The sequence below is a fragment of the Psittacula echo genome (assembly GCF_963264785.1).
Source record: "Psittacula echo genome assembly, chromosome: 1".
Taxonomy (NCBI): domain Eukaryota; kingdom Metazoa; phylum Chordata; class Aves; order Psittaciformes; family Psittacidae; genus Psittacula; species Psittacula echo.
Genome location: NC_137735.1, coordinates 111,595,050 through 111,611,190, shown reverse-complemented (window position 1 = coordinate 111,611,190; position 16,141 = coordinate 111,595,050). Strand labels below are relative to the sequence as shown.

Genomic DNA, 16,141 nt, shown 5'->3' with positions numbered 1-16,141 from the left:
CCTCAAACCCATGGGATGGAGTTAACTTCTGCTGCCCTAAGCTGAACCTCAGCTGAGCCACACACACGCTCAGAGATTGAAACCTTAACCTGGGAAACCTGGAACATGCCCTTTTTTTGTTTTTCTTACTACTTCCTATTGTTCTAACTACTATTTTTCAAGGGAAAAAAGGCAAAAAGAACCGAAGGAAGCCATCAAGCTTAGCCATGAATTTTCCACTGCCGTGAATACACGTCCGCTAAAGACCACTGTGTGATCATCTATCACATTTTTATAGGTACACTGAAGACCTGTTTGAGGTCTTCAGAACTAGGAAGTTTGATGAATGTGCTGCAGACATGCCTGTATTCAAGCAGCATGTGATGGTCATATACACATGAATGAATTTGAGATTTCATATATTGTGTATTTAATAAAGACTTCGGGTTTGAGTGTTTTAATTATACATTGGAAATGGTTTGGTGCTTCTTTATCAGGTATGTCTTGATTTCTCTTTATAGCTGCTGACTTTTTTCTCTTTAGTGAAGTAGAAGCTACTGCAGCTGAAGCCTCCAAAATCATTTCCCAATCTGAGCCTGATGTTTCTGGACAGCCTCCCAGCTGAAGCGCTTTAGGGCAAGTCACAGTCCAGAACATAACTTAAATCACAGTTTTGCCTTACAGATCCACTGCCTTGCAAGGAAGAAGGTCTTTACATGTAATATGGAACAGTGAGACAAAATGCGTCAATTACAGTCCAGTGGAAATGTAATTAATTTCATTTTGATCTTCAATCAACAAAGCTTCTCCTCACGGCAGTTGAAGCAACTGTAGGCAAAAGAAACATAATTACATTACCCAGAACAATTTGAACTCCCATATTTCATGAATATTTACAAGAAATACATCTATTTATGGAATGAAATGATCAAACTCAAATATTGTAGTGGTGGCTGATGAAAAAAGTCTTCAAAAGGTATGGAGTTCGGATTCTTCCCAGATGATCCCAAAGACCATCTGAATCAAATCTGAGTCTGGGGGTTGTTCTCCATATAGGATGAGCTTGGGTTAGAAGTTAAAAGTTAGTATTTTGCTATGGGGGAGACACCTTAAAAACCAAACTGACCACCAAAAAACTTTCCTTTTGCTTCCTCCACCCTTAATTAAGGCAAACAAAGCTACTTGAGTAATAAATACAGTTTGAAGCCAAGAGAGCTGGTTGTAATCACACAAATTGCAGGCAATCAAGCTAATGCATAACTCAGATGTTCAAGGGTTAATTTTCAAATTACCAAATAGGAATTACCAATTCACCATATCCAAGCACTTCCAGATAACTTGTACCAGTCCAGCTAAGTTCAGTAGCAACTGGAGATGGTACAAGACAAATACTGTCTTGTCAGCACTGGCAATCCCCACTTGCTTCTGCACATCACAGAGTCTCTGCTCCTGACTGATACTAGCCAGCACTGCTGCCCGTAAGGCCAAAGAGCTGCTGGGCATAAACAACAACCTGGTGTGTGCACCCTGCACCTATTGTCGTTGCTCTTTGGGGTTTTTTTTTTTTCTTGGTTAAGTCTTGATATATTTACATATCAAATCATCACATTTCATCACTGGAGAGCTTAGTGCGGATGACATGAATTTCATTGTATCTTTACTTCCTATACTGACGAACCTCAAGAGTTTCAATCCTGAGCCAAAAAATGCCATTTCTGTTTCAAAACTGTTTCAGTGCAAGTCAAAGCTTTTATATAAAACGGAAGTTATTTACTACACTGACCCTAGAATATCAAAACCTTTACTTTCCACAGAGTTAATCTGGAGATAAAGGTACAAGCTGGCATCTGTGCGTGAAACGTGGCCTGAGTGAAGCAACCATTAATTCTACTGTTGCATTCAGTAGGGCTAGAAAGTTTTTGCTTTGAAGAACAGAAATACTAGTTACTGGTATGTGTGGCAAAAGATAAGCATATAAAATATATGCAAGCTCTAGTGTAAGTACTTAATGCAGACACTATTAAAAACCTGACATATGGACAAAATTTCCAAATGCTTAACCATTAGTTGGTTTTTTACTTGTTGGCAGATTAGAAGAAAATAAGAGGGGGAAAATGATTTTTAAATGACGAAGTATTTGATTGGCATGTTTTTATATGGCTGAAAGCATACAAGTTTGGCCTGTTTTTTGTAACATACTGGTATATGATAACATCTATGACAGCTAGCTGCTGTAGTTTGTTACTTAGGTCATTCACTTGTGGGGAACAACGAGCAATGCAATCGAACTTTTTTGTATGACATCCATCTTGCAAACCAATTCTGGATGAATTTTTGTTACAGACTAATGCTCAAAAGTAATCATAAGAACATCAAAACTCACAGATACCATTACAAAAGTTAGAACCTATCACATAAAAATGTAAGGAGTGGATCTGCAAAATGAAGTAACTGCAGAACTTTATCGTGATGGGAACATCATGAATGAAACACTGAAAACAGTACAAGATGCTGTGAGTAGAGCAGAGCGACAGTACCAGCTTTATGAGCAGTCAGCAATGAGTAAAAGGCTGATGCATAATTATTTTAAAGAAACCGTGACATGAACAGAAGCTAATAACACTTTGTGAACACAAATGATGTGTTTTTGGGGCTTTTCAATGTCTCGGAAATGTGGGGTTTCAGATAAAAGCATTAGCTGGGATATACCCACTAATTTCACCGGCCCTGTGGATGCCAATAGTAACTGTAACAGTTTCTATTTATGCTCTACTTCAGGTATAAATCAGCTTTTCTAACAAGATGATATCTGGATTTTATTCTGCTCTCCTATCATTCTAGACTATTAATCCTTTTATACACACTGCAGCAGGCTGATTACAATAAAGTTTTTACAAAATAATCAAGTTGGGCAAATCATACATGAACAAAAATATCTGCCCATAGCTATACAGCATTATGTAGTGACAAATAGAACCAAGGCAACATTTTTAGTTCAGAAACAAATACAAGCCAGGAGAAGAGGTCCACAACTTTTCTATTTTCATATGTTAAATTGTAATGATTGTTTTCGTATTAAAGGCAACATTTTATCAAGTTACTCATTATTTATCTGATGGGTTTGTTCCTCACCATTTTGCACAGTAGTTATTTACACCAGTGTTAAGCAAGGATATAGTGAATTATCCATGTGACTGGCAGTGTGTGAATTGATAGTTACACACATTATTTGGGTGTACTCTGCACATGGGCAAATGCTGTATAACGCAATGGCAAGTGAGACCCAGAATCTTTGTTATCTGGAATGGCCACAAACTATAGCAATGGACTTAAAAGCAATACATATGACAATAAATGAAAGGATAAATAATGCTGCCTTGTACTGAGGTATGGTAATCTGGCCTGGAAAACTAAGTTCTGTTATAAGACTCAAGCTTTGACACTTGTGATTTACTCTACTTTAAAAGATGCATCTTTTGCCCTTTCTTTGAAAATTTGCCCAAATTTGTCCAAAATTTTACTTTTTTCAGAGTTTTTAGAAGCTGTAATTCACGTTAGTGAACCAGCAACATGAATACTCATTCAATGTCCTTTTTTGAGCACAGCATAAACAGGCAGTCTTTTGGGTCCTACATGCATATAAATGTATGGCAAGCATGTGACATCTTTCTACAAGATTCAGAAAACTGCTATGATCGTTTTTCACACACCGTTTCTAAGTGGGGCTGTAGAGTAACTTTACAGTTGCTATTTTAGGCACTCAAACTCCACTTTAAGGGGAGCTTAAATAGTAACCAGACATACCGCAATAAATATTCCACTTGTGCCGTTGAAGTTGTCAATCCAACCCTGCAAAAAAGAATGACGATTACTACTTCTTTCAATGACATGTTGCTTACAGAGGCTTTGAAATGATCAAAAGCTTGTAATGCTGTGGTGTAGACAAAGAAGCAACAAGACACCAGTTACAATGGGTGCCAGCCTATCTGGGACAGCTGCCAGGAAGCTAACCAGTACAAAGTACCTAACTGATTTTAAATAGGGGATGCATTGTACGATACCTCATTCTACCTGCAATTTACCAATCACCAACAAAATCTAATTTTGTTTTTAGAAACCGCTTATTTCCTATTATAACTTGACTACAGGAATAAACTCTGGCTTTAAACACTACAGTGTCTTGGTACTGTCACACTTGCTGAAAATGGTCAGTGTGTCACATACCCTCTGACATACAACATGCAGATGTCACCAAGACTGATTTAGTTACTCCAGCTAATATCTAAGGCAACTGCCAATTGTGGAAGCTAGAGTTAAAAGCAGTGATGAGCTGTCTGACCCGAAACAGGTTATGACACCTAACAGAGTTCGTTCTGTCTTTCCAAGATGGGAGGCTTGGCTTAGAGCCTTGGCTGTATCTGAGCCATCTCTGGCAGGCTTCAAGCTGCATGAAAGCCAAAGGTGACTTTATGTTGCCTTTGCAATTTGGCTGCAATGTTAGGGCACATTATTCTTACCAGTATATTTAGCTTAGTGAATTATTTCAGTCCAAAAGTACTGCTGTATTTAATCACTGTGTGGCTGACATTTATATCTGCAACAGGCCCATGCAAGTGTGAATCCAGCAAATTCAGTGACTACCAATATCAGACAGAGATACTGCACATGACTGTCAAATGCTTTCAAGGACCATGTGAAGTCATGTGCACATCGGGATTTTATTAATAGGCTGACTAGACCATGGAAAGACTCAAAGCAGAATGCGTTAGTACTACAACCAACCCTCGTATCTTGTGTTTCCCCAGTTAGTACAGAAACTCCCCTGTGTGCCTGTCTGGGCACAGTCTTCTGCCTGTAAGACTGTCAGTTGCAAGTCCAACATTCTGCACCATTATTATCCCAGCCTTGTTATTGTTATTATTGCTTAAATGTGATCTTTTCACTTGGAGACAAGAGTTTTTCCTGAAGATGCTGAAGAAGTCTTGCTGTTCTACTGCAGCACAGGTCTTGTACCCCTTCCACATGTTTTCCTATGAACTGGAGTACCTGTTTCTCAAGGTAGAAAAGTAGGTACAAGTAGGGAGAGATTCCTGACAGTACTGCAGCTGCAGCAGTATCACAGAATCATAGAATAGTTAGGGTTGGAAAGGACCTTAAGATCATCTAGTTCCAGCCCCCCAGAGAGCTCTCAGCAGAGAACTGGTACATATTAATGCTTACCGGGAAAGGCTCATGCCAGCTAGCTCCCACAATGGATGGCCTGATGATAGCAATGTTAAGGTTTCCTTTCTCTTGCTGAATCAGGTATTCTGACAAGGCTTTGGTGTAGGTGTAAGTGTTAGGCCAGTCACCAAGCAGCTTGGGTGTGATGTCTTCAATGATAGACTCATCCAACCACCTACAGGAAACAAGGAGACCATCATTATCTGCTCTAGAGAAAGAGAAAAGACAGGAATCCTCACCTGAAACAAAGGATAAGCCAGTCAAAGCCATTTAAGACAAAGCAAGGAGCAACTGGTTTGGATTTAGAACAGCTCTGTGGGAGAAAGGTTATTTTTGTCCTCAAAGTGCAAAATAACCCTAGGGAGCTTCATGCTATGCTGTCCAGCTCAACTTCAGGCATCTATACAATCACACTGTAAAGCAATCTCTTGTGTGCTTTATGCTTCATTGCGATCTGTAACATAAATATAGCAGTGGTCTGATTGAGGTTTCCAGCCAAGCACTCTAGCCAGGTAGCGCTCAACTGTAGCCAACACAGTTCCTACATACTCCCAAGTACTTTCATGAGATTCCTGGTAACTTTGCGTTCCTGAGTTGAGTAGCATTCTGAAGGCCTCAAAAGCTAGAACAACATGCTAGAGGGATAGTATTCTAGTAGCACTAGTAACAGTGTTAAATGCTCCTTCCTACCTGTTTTCCACAGGCTTGTTGACACAGGGAGTTAGGAAACTGTCAGTGCTAGCTAAGTAAAAAAACCCCAAACAAACAAAAATATTTTGGTTTTTTGAAACAAAAACACCCCAGTGAGTATTTTTTTTTGAGGTATTCAGGTATCTAATCCATCAGAAGTAGTTATGCATATACCTTTTAAAAAGTGGCCCTCGCCACCGCAGTGCTGCAGTGATGGCCTAAGGCTCAAAGGCTCTTCCCTGGCACACCGTCAAGACATCACTGGTCCTGCCAGCATTTGGGTCTAAAGGACAGGAACTGGCCGTACTTCCAGAGCCCTTGCACTCTGCTGCCAATCCCCGACAGGCTTTCAGCAGTCTGGTGTTACACCACAGAAACAAAGATTAACTCCTATAATCCAATTTGTAATTAAATCAATGGAGTTCAGACTGAACTGCTGTGCTCTTCCTAGGGGCATTGCAAGGATACTGTTCCCTGCATATCCCCACTTCAACCCTCCTTATCCTGAATTTCAGAAGCAGGTGGAGGTCAAGGGGAGAGGAATGAGGCTGAAACTGGCACACCTGAAGAATTACTTGATCATATCACCTTAAAAGTGCAAACATCTGATGGTTCAGGTGGCACACCGCTTTTTGGATGGCTCTCATCAAACACAGACGGAAATACTACAGGAAAACTGACAGACGAGAAAATACTGATTCACTGAAACTGCAGAACAGTTCGCATGGGAGGGTTGAATTCAGTGATCTTTCACTTTTGGAGCACATTCAAAAGACACTGACAGGTTTTCGAATATAGATTTTAGTTAAAAAAAAGGCCTTATGGAGGCACAAATACCTTCCTTTGCAACCCCAGTCCCATGCTTCAGAAACACGCATGGCAGAAAAAATGTTTAAGCATAAAATATGAAGTTGAACTACACTGAGGCTATAAGCAGCACACAATATTGACTTAATTTACAAAGCCTGCTTAGGCAGCCATTGAACCCAGCCTCCTCAGGGGCTCAGCTAAATTGCAGTTGTTTGAATCTGTTGAGTAATTAATTACCAGGCTACCAAAAGGAAATGTCTATTTCTGCAAAGCCTGAAGACTAGGTTCATTTGGGAACTCAGACTAAGCTGCATACAAGCCTTTTTCCCCTTCTCTTCCCTTCTATTTGTATATTTTTACTTAACTAATAGATACAGCTCACGTGTTAGCATTCTCATGAAGCAAAGGCAGGTGTAGAAGTACAAGGAAAAGCAACTTTCCCTAGTCCCCATCCTTCCAGACAGGCCTCTGCATTACTTTCAGTGGCCATCCAGGGGACCACGCTCCTGCCTGTCTCAGGGTACCATCCTCCCAGGTGATTTCATCTACCAGCACTACCATCACAGGAGCGCTGAGCTGACAGTTCAGTGAGGTGAAATGGTCTTCTTTCCCTGTGACCTACTTTGAAGATTTTGAAATGCTAAATCACAAAGCTACAGCTTTTGCTCACTGCTGCAATTGCCCTGTAGAAACAAGAGATGCAAATGAAACCATTAGTAACCTCTTCTTTCACCACGTTTTTGTGCCAAATTACTCTGCCATAGGAAAATATAACTCCCTGTGTTAACCACTTTGCATTAGTCAGATGCTCTCTTTCTTGTAAGTAATGATGGATCTACGTTTTCTGCAATAACAAACCCAGTTCTTCTTCACTGTGTGCTGTGTTCCTTACCTCAGCACACCCTTCAAAGCTGATTTCCCTCAGCTTTAGATTAAGGCAAATCTTGCTTGATGTGGCAGATTATATGTTTCCTCTATTGGCCTGGCAGCACTTAGAAGTGTGACTTTCGGTTTATACAGATTAAGCCTAAGGCTTTAGTTGCAGGTTAAATATCAAAATACAGGAAAGCAGGGATATAATGGGAGGATAAGAACAGAAAAAAGAAACAGCTGGGAGTCCTATTTGGGACTGCGTAAACTGAATAAAGAATCATAAGCATATATCAAGTGCATGGCCAAAAGCATGATTAAATGAGTCTGTTATTGCACTCACTTGTGTGATCATACCCCCTAATGCACCTGCAGAAGAGCACTTTAAGACAAGAGTTGTTTGTGAAAATAATCTTTCACAGCTGGCTGATGATGACATGCATTTCTTCCCCCTTTTTGAAGGGAGTTTGTATTTTCTTGTCTGCTTTATTTCCTCCCCCCTCTTTTTGAAGGTAACATTTTGATATCTGTCCATCTTTCTCTTAAACCCTCTGTACTCAGATGGAATCACAGAATCATAGAATAGCTAGGGTTGGAAAGGATCTTAAGATCATCTAGTTCCAACCTCTCTGCCATGAGCACACTAAACCCCACACTAAACCGTGTCACCCAAGGCCTCATCCAACCTGGCCTTGAACACCGCCAAGGATGGAGCATTCACAACCTCCCTGGGCAACCCATTCCAGTGCCTCACCACCCTCACAGTAAAGAACTTCTTCCTTAGATCCAATCTAAACTTCCCCTGTTTAAGTTTGAACCCGTTACCCCTTGTCCTGTCACTACAGTCCCTGATGAAGAGTCCCTCCCCAGCATCCTTGTAGGCCCCCTTCAGATACTGGAAGGCTGCTATGAGGTCTCCACGCAGCCTTCTCTTCTCCAGGCTGAACAGCCCCAACTTTTGCAGCCTGTCTCCATACGGAAGGTGCTGCAGTCCCCTGATCATCCTCGTGGCCCTCCTCTGGACTTGTTCCAACAGTTCCATGTCCTTTTTATGTTGAGGACACCAGAACTGCACACAATACTCCAAATATTACTTCTTCCACTTACATGGAGAATCACTCCACTTCCACATCCACTTACAAAGGTGCATCACTCCAATCTCCTTCCAACCCTGCTTTGTCTTCTCTCTCCAAGTAATCCTCTGCCCTTCACAGTCTCTCAGTTTTCTCTATCCCATTCTGCCTATGTTCTGTCATCCCAACATATAATCACAGACTGGTTTGGGTTGGAAGAGACATTAAAGACCATCCAGTTCCAATCCCCTGCCATGGGCAGGGACACCTTCTACTAGACCAGGCTGCTCCAAGCCCCATCAACAATGGGTGCTCAACACCCCACGGGCTTCTCCCATCCTGCTCCTTCACACACTCTGCGGCCCCCTGCATCTCTTTATATGTTGCCTTTGATTTGCAGAACATCTTCCAAACCAATGACTCTGGAGACAAGGGTCAATTTTCAACAAGGCCCACCTGATTTCAATGCCTTTGAAAGCAGTGGTTTCACTGCTGTGTTGTTGTTGCTGTGACAACACTGTAAAGAAAACAGATGTCACCCTCGCTGAGGGTATGCTGTGATTTCTCTCTCACTGAAAGTACCAGAAGGTGGTGAATTCTGGAGTATGAAAAACAGGAAAAACAGTAAAAAAAAAAAAATTAAAATATAGTAAAAGAGCAAGAACCCTAATTTCTAATTACGTGGCTAAGAAAAAGGCACTCAGTACCAAGATAAACACATTAAAGCACACTCTGACAGCACATCCTCTGTCACTCAGCCTTTCTTTCAAACACCATCCTCTCTGCTGCACATGAAGACTACAATAAATAAATTCTTAGTGTCTTACATGAAGCAGCTGAAGTAGCTGGGGTAGCCAGGGGTAACCTCTGGGGTAGCCAGGCACTTCAGTACATTACTGATTGGCATTAAGACCTTTGCTGGAGTCTTATGTCCAAAGTTGCAAGTAATGGTAAGTTTTTGAAAGCAGTGAAATGTATTATTGATAGTGATGAACTCCAAAGGACATTGTAAAACTGAGTCAGTGGTCAAAAAGGTGGCAGATTAGCTTCACTATCAATAAAAATAAGGTAATGCATTTAGGGAAAAGTAGTCTAAACTAGTCTTAGAGGTTGCAGAACTCAGAACTGGCAGCTGCAGCTCAGTAAGAGCTAGCTGACAGCTCTGTGAAATCTCAAAAGTCAATGAGTAGCAGCAGACAAAAAAAGTCAGTGACATATTGGACATCATCCTGTACCGAGAGCAAGACCAATGGTGTCATTCTGAAACTGTTTAAATAAAACTTCGAGTTACCACACCTTGAGTACTGCGTGCAGTTCCATCTGGCCTCAGGACCTCAGGGAATGAGTGGAATTAAAAAAGAGGCAGAGAGGAAGGGCAACTAAAATCATTAAGAAGATAGATCTGTTGGCATATGAGGAGGCAGTAAAAAGGCTGAAACTCTGCAGTCTGCAGAAAAGAAGGTCCACGCTGAATGCAATACAGATTTACAGAACTGCAGAGGCAGTGAGTAGGGCAAATGCTGCAGATACTGCAATGCTATGACCATGGGACATGCAATGAAACTACCAGCATGACAGTTTGAAACAGGTAAAGAAAGTTTGTCTGTACACAGCAGCTGGTTGATAAACTGGAACCTGCTGCCACAGGGGGGTTGCAGAGACAGAGTACCATAAAGTTCAAAAAGGGATTAAACAAATTAGTAGATTCAAAAACAGCTCAGAAAAGAACAGGACACAACACCCCTCATTCATACAACAGTTCTGGTTTCTGGGAGGCTACAAGGGGAATGGGCTGCAAAAGTACCCAGGTTGGTGCAGACACCCTTATGAGCATCTCCCAGTGCCACTGTTCAGAGCAAGATATTAGGCCAGGCAGTCCATTGCTGTCATGCACTAGGGAATTTCTTATGTTTTTATCATGCTCCACTTGCAGAATAAATGATAGATGACTACTAGCTGGAAGTAAACATACCAAAGAAGAGAGGCTACTGGAGAAGCTGAAATAGAGAACACTGATTTCTACTAAATTTTCTGGAGTAGCACTTAAAGACAGTGAAATTATTTCTTTAGACAAACATTTCCTTGAAATAAAATCCCAGTGCTTCTCCTATTGGACATGAATTAATCTCATCTCCTATTACTGTAAATGAAGGAGAAGAAAGATTTTATACCAGCTCTTTGGATTCATGAGTCAGCTGCTTATATCACATAAGCAGCATATCACTAGAAAATAAATGAAAACAAAACTACAGCTGTGGGAAAATTCTCTAAGGGGAAGGTTTCCTGGGGCCTTTATCAGTAGATTTTGTTATTCTTTGCAATTATTCTTCATTTCAGTACAGTCAGTTAAACAAACTTTTTTGTTGTTCCCTCAAAGTCCTGGATTCTCACACTGAACTCTCTAAGAAACAGCCCTTTCTTATTCCTATATAACTCCAGTTTAATACCACAGGATTGTTGAAATAGATGGAAACACACTGGGAAGCTGAAGAGATAAAGGAATAAATATATGATATATTAAAAATATCAGTTCTTACTAAGGTAGCAACAGAGGTAAGGTAGCCTTACAGAAAGCAGCAACACAACTCCATTCCTCGTTAGCAAATACACTTGTGTGTTAATACATTCAGTGCTGGACTCCCACGAAATCACACGCTCTTTTTAAAACTGTGTGAAAACATTCAGAGGTAGCTGAATTGCAGGGCTAATAAGTGCGGTTTATGCCATTTCCTAATATTTTGTATCTGGAGAAGTATTCTTAAGCTCAACCAAATGTTTATAAAGCATGACTTCAGCAGCTCTCCAGATACAAAAGCTCCAAACCAGAGTCCGTATTTCTTCTGTTTTCAAAAAATGAAACAACTCAGTAAAGCTAGTTTCAAGATAGAACACAGAAAGGACAGACTTACTGGATGACATTCTGTGGGCAGCACCACCCAAAAGCACATAGGACAACAGCTCTCTCTTTCTTTGGTCTCACCCTCACAGAACCATAGAATCAACTATGTTCAAAAAGACCTTTAAGATCAACAAGTCCAACCATGACTGCCAACGCCATCACTAAACCGTGTCACTGAGGGCCTCGTGTGCAGTTTGTGAACACTTCTAGGGACGGTGATTCCACCACTGCCCTGGGCAGCCTGTTCAAATGCCCTTTTGGTGAAGAAATTGTTCCTAATGTTCAATCTAAACATCCCCTGGCACAGCCTGAGGCCGTTACCTCTTGTCCTGTCACCCGTTACCTGGGAGAAGAGACTGACACCCAACCTCACTCAATCCTCCTTTCAGGCTGCTGTAGAAAGAGATAAGGTCCCCCCTGAGCCTTCTCTTCTCCAGACTAAACAACCCCAGTTCCCTCAGCTGTTCCTCATCAGGCTTGTGCTCCAGCATTTCTTGTTGGCATAGGTGTGTGCAGACAAGGCTATACAGCAGTAACAGCAACTATAAACAGAAACCCCACTGGTGTGGGTGATGTGAACAATTCAGAGGTCTTCTGCAGAATGGAGCAAAACCAATGTCAGAAGAGGCGATGTAGTAGGCGAATCCTACTTACTCTATTAAATCGAAGAGCTTCTTGGGTTCAGCTGGGGGTGGGTAGATGATTTCATCTATGCATTTCCGGACACAGTTTGCATAGGCGGTGGAGATATGGATGAAGGCCTCGAGGTTCTGCATCTGTCGGGCCAGCTCTAGAAGCCGCTGCGTGCCCAATGCATTCAGTTGCAGGGCATGTCTAAAGGGAGTGGGGGAAGGAAACAGAATGTGTTACACTGGAAAGAATATATGGAAGCTGAGCATTATCCAAATCTCAAATAATGAAAATGGAAGTAAGAGAAGAGAAGGGATCACAGCAGAGCAGAAAACTTCCATGCAATGCAAGGGCTAAACCAGCTTCCAGTTAGATTTACTGTTCTGGCCACAGAAAGTTTCTCAAGTATTTTTACTCAATTTGAATGATCAGAGGTAACATTCTTCTAACATTGTTAAATCTGATGTATTTACCACCCCTTTCTGGAACAAATATTTCCAAAACAGATGACCACAGAGGTGTTATAGTTCCTATGGTGCCCTGTCAACTTTCTCTTTAAGGGACCACTGCTAAACCAGATAAACATATGGTTTCAGCAAGCAGCAAAAGGTCCTTCGGTACAGGAAAACAGGTTCATACTGAAAGAAACTCAACTAGAAATAACAGCTTAAAAGGAATGGAGAAGACCGCTAATAAACATAAGAGAAAAAGAGTCCTGGTTAGCAAGGTTGACCTTGAAGCACAGAGCATAACTAGAAGTTGTCCTGGACCTATCTGCAATGGATCTCAGTAAACAGATGTTCAACTCTGTTGCACACTTTGTACTGTAAGGAAGACACTTTCCTGCACAGAAGGAAAAAGGCTAAGGAATATGCAACCTGTTCAGCACAGGAGTATAAGCTTTCAACAATGCATACAAGATTATAAATAATGCTATCAAGTACAGCATATACTAACGAAATTAATTATACCAGCATTGAAGGGAAATTGTAAATAGTCCTGATGAATGAAAACAGCAGCTAAGAGTATGATTAATGTTTGCATCACAATATCTAAATTCAGAGATACTTATTTTTTTTAGTATGACGCTACTAAGAATAGAGTTTTCTATAGATTTCTTTTTCCTCCTGCTCTTCTAGCAGGATGAATCCTTATACTTTAGCTACACTTCATATGAAAGCTACTCTTCCTTGCACATTTCTATTCAACCATACCCCTTCTGAGAGTGGAAGAACAAGATTGTGCTCAGAATACAGGCCCAGCACAGATTTCTGCTGATATGGTCAGAGTTCCTTTAGCCTTCCAGGGGAATTTCATCTAACCCTGGTGATTTGTTACTCTTTTTTTTCCTATTTATATTAAAACTGCATCTACTGATATTTCAGTATAACACAGTTTCTCAGATTTCTACCCTCAAGAGTTCCATCTGGAGAACTCCCTAAATGTACTGAATGTTGATGCCAATAATTCATCAGTTTCTCTGTTGCTGCCTTTCTAGTATCTTGATAGCACTGCCTTTGCACCTCCCTTTTCTATCGGCTCTACGTATTCTGTGGTAGGCTTTGCACTTCTGCCCTGTTTAAAAAATATTTTTATTTTTTGTGTTGTTAGCAAGTTGCTGCTCAAAACTCTTATTTCAGCAGCAATATTGTGCTTTCACATTTAGCTTGTTAGATAGATTTTAACTTGTGATAGATTACTCAGATAGGAATAATTTGATTTTAACAACTTCTATTTTGCCATTTAATCAAATCGATTTTCCTTGTTCTGTCAGAGAGATTTTGACAGATCACAAGCAATCAGCCTTTAAATAGTTTCTACACTGCCTGCAAGCAGATAACCATTTAAACTTTTCCTTTTAACTGCTTTCTAGCTATCCTCCTTGTTAAAAACGTAGTTTCCCTTTGATGCCACTGAGACATATTTTTCATAGTATTTTCATTTATGTATTGATTTAAAGTCATTAATAGGTATTAGAGCAGTGCAGTGCTTTGCTACTTATATATTCATCCAGGTTCTACACATGGCTCAAGATTATATCAAGAGCTGCTTCCTTCCTGGTGGGTTCTCTACTTGTTGCAAAAAGCAATTATTTATGTGGACACAGTGGATATCTATTTAGCCTACATATGAGCAAACAAAGACTGATATTAGTAATTGTGTTTTCTACTCTCACAGTGTTTTCCACTCTCACAGTGTTTTCCAAAAAACTGTGAAGATCTGACAATCCAGAGCATCCTCCTTGGTTTGTTAACCTTTAAGATTTGCATAGAGGCACTCACACATCCAATCTTGGTTTAGTGGCTTATTTCTGCTCTTTTTTCTTAATGGAAAGCCTGCCTGGAGTGGCATTCCCAAGGGAGCTCCTTCAGAAGCTGAGCATTTATTGTAAACAGCTAATTACTCTGAGTGTTGGGTATTTTAAAACTTGGGATAGGCTATTTTGTTAAACAACTTGGGATAGGCTATTTTCTTAAACAACATCTTATTTCCCTCTCAGTTTCTCAGTGACAAAGAAAGGCCATTAACACTAGCTTTAGAGACAGACACAACATAGTTTCACTTCAAGCTGTCTCCAGCTAGTTCTGCCAAAATATCTCCCTCTTGACCTAAACCACACTTTTCCCTATCACAATTTTAGGTCATACTTAACTCCCTTACTATGTTACAACCCAAGCTTGCAGCACTTCCTTCTGTTCCCATGGAAATCTGCCAAGACACTTCACTTTTGACGTGCATATGCACATGACATTTTCAGAGCATTTACATTGCACATTCAGTGCAGAACCACATGTAGCATGGAAACATAAGTGGAGAGCTATTACCACAGCTATACAAGAGATGCACTGAATGTTGTATTATAAGTTATCATGCACTCTGAATTGTGCTCAGTGAATGCAGAAAGAAGAAAGCAGGACATACTTCAGGGGTTCATCAAAGCGAACTGTTGCTGCACAGTGGAAGACAATATTGATCCGGGTCAGAAGCTCCTCTTCATCTTCAGCACTGATGGCCAGCTTGGGCTGAGTGAGTTCAGCATTAATAGGCTTAATCTTCTCATGGAAATTAGGGCAATCTTCTCGGACCCTGTCAAAGACCTTGAAGCACAAACAGAGAGAGATCAGGTACAGAATTAGGCTACTGAGATCACTTTGATTAGCAGACAGTCTGATCATGTCAGTCAAATGAAACTGTCACAAAAGAGAATTCCTGGTTCTTTCAGAGGGAGGACACAAATGAGATGACAAACCAGTTAATTCATTGGTTCCCTCTCACAGGAAAACCTCACAGGAGAAACAGAACAAAAATACAGGAGGTAATGCATTGCCCTAAAGAGACGAATTACTCTTCTCTGCACCACTCATTTCCTGGGACTACCACTGAAAATCCTGTATTTCCACATCTCCTGCAACCACTTGCTCTTTGACCTCAAAGGCTGCCTGTAGGACCATAACAGGAGCTAAAGAGGAGGAGTTCAGAGTATGGAGTGGGAAAACCTGTGTATCATTAGACTCAAGCAGTATTCTTGGTGGTTTTACAAAGGACTTGAGCAGAGGAGAGGAACAGGGCACATTCTGGCTTCTCCTCTTCCCTTGCTGCTCTTTGCCTACTGTCACTCTTTGTTCATATCAGATAAGTCAAACTGCCTTTGGGATGGAAAGATGGGGAATCTCAATAACCCATACTGCTAAAGCTGTTGACTGCCATCAGCAATTTTGCAGAACTGGAACATGCAGCTAGTTGGCCTCTCAAGCTGTCTTCCAGCCCTTTTTTCCTATGAGTATGATCTATAGCTCTTCCCGATGCACATTTTCTGCTCAGCCTTCTACCGAATGACAAGACTGCATCTGTCCACTAAAAAGACCCCTACATTTCCATATACTGTTCTGTCTGATGACATGCCCAACCCAGCTTTTGGCACCTTGCTTTGCCTAAGATCTGAGATGGCAGATACCCTGAACAGTGA

General features: G+C 40.9%; 1 protein-coding gene across 1 annotated transcript in view; it reads right to left on the bottom strand.

Annotated features, from left to right (window-relative positions):
- Positions 1-16,141, bottom strand: part of FAR2 (fatty acyl-CoA reductase 2) — a gene marked incomplete at both ends in the record, with an annotated part of 75,934 nt that overhangs the window by 16,110 nt on the left and 43,683 nt on the right. Inside the window, 4 exons of the mRNA XM_080635245.1 lie at positions 3,784-3,828; positions 5,200-5,377; positions 12,199-12,378; positions 15,097-15,272. Of these exons, the coding sequence (XP_080491371.1) occupies positions 3,784-3,828; positions 5,200-5,377; positions 12,199-12,378; positions 15,097-15,272 (579 nt within the window). The remainder of the gene's footprint in view (positions 1-3,783; positions 3,829-5,199; positions 5,378-12,198; positions 12,379-15,096; positions 15,273-16,141) is intronic.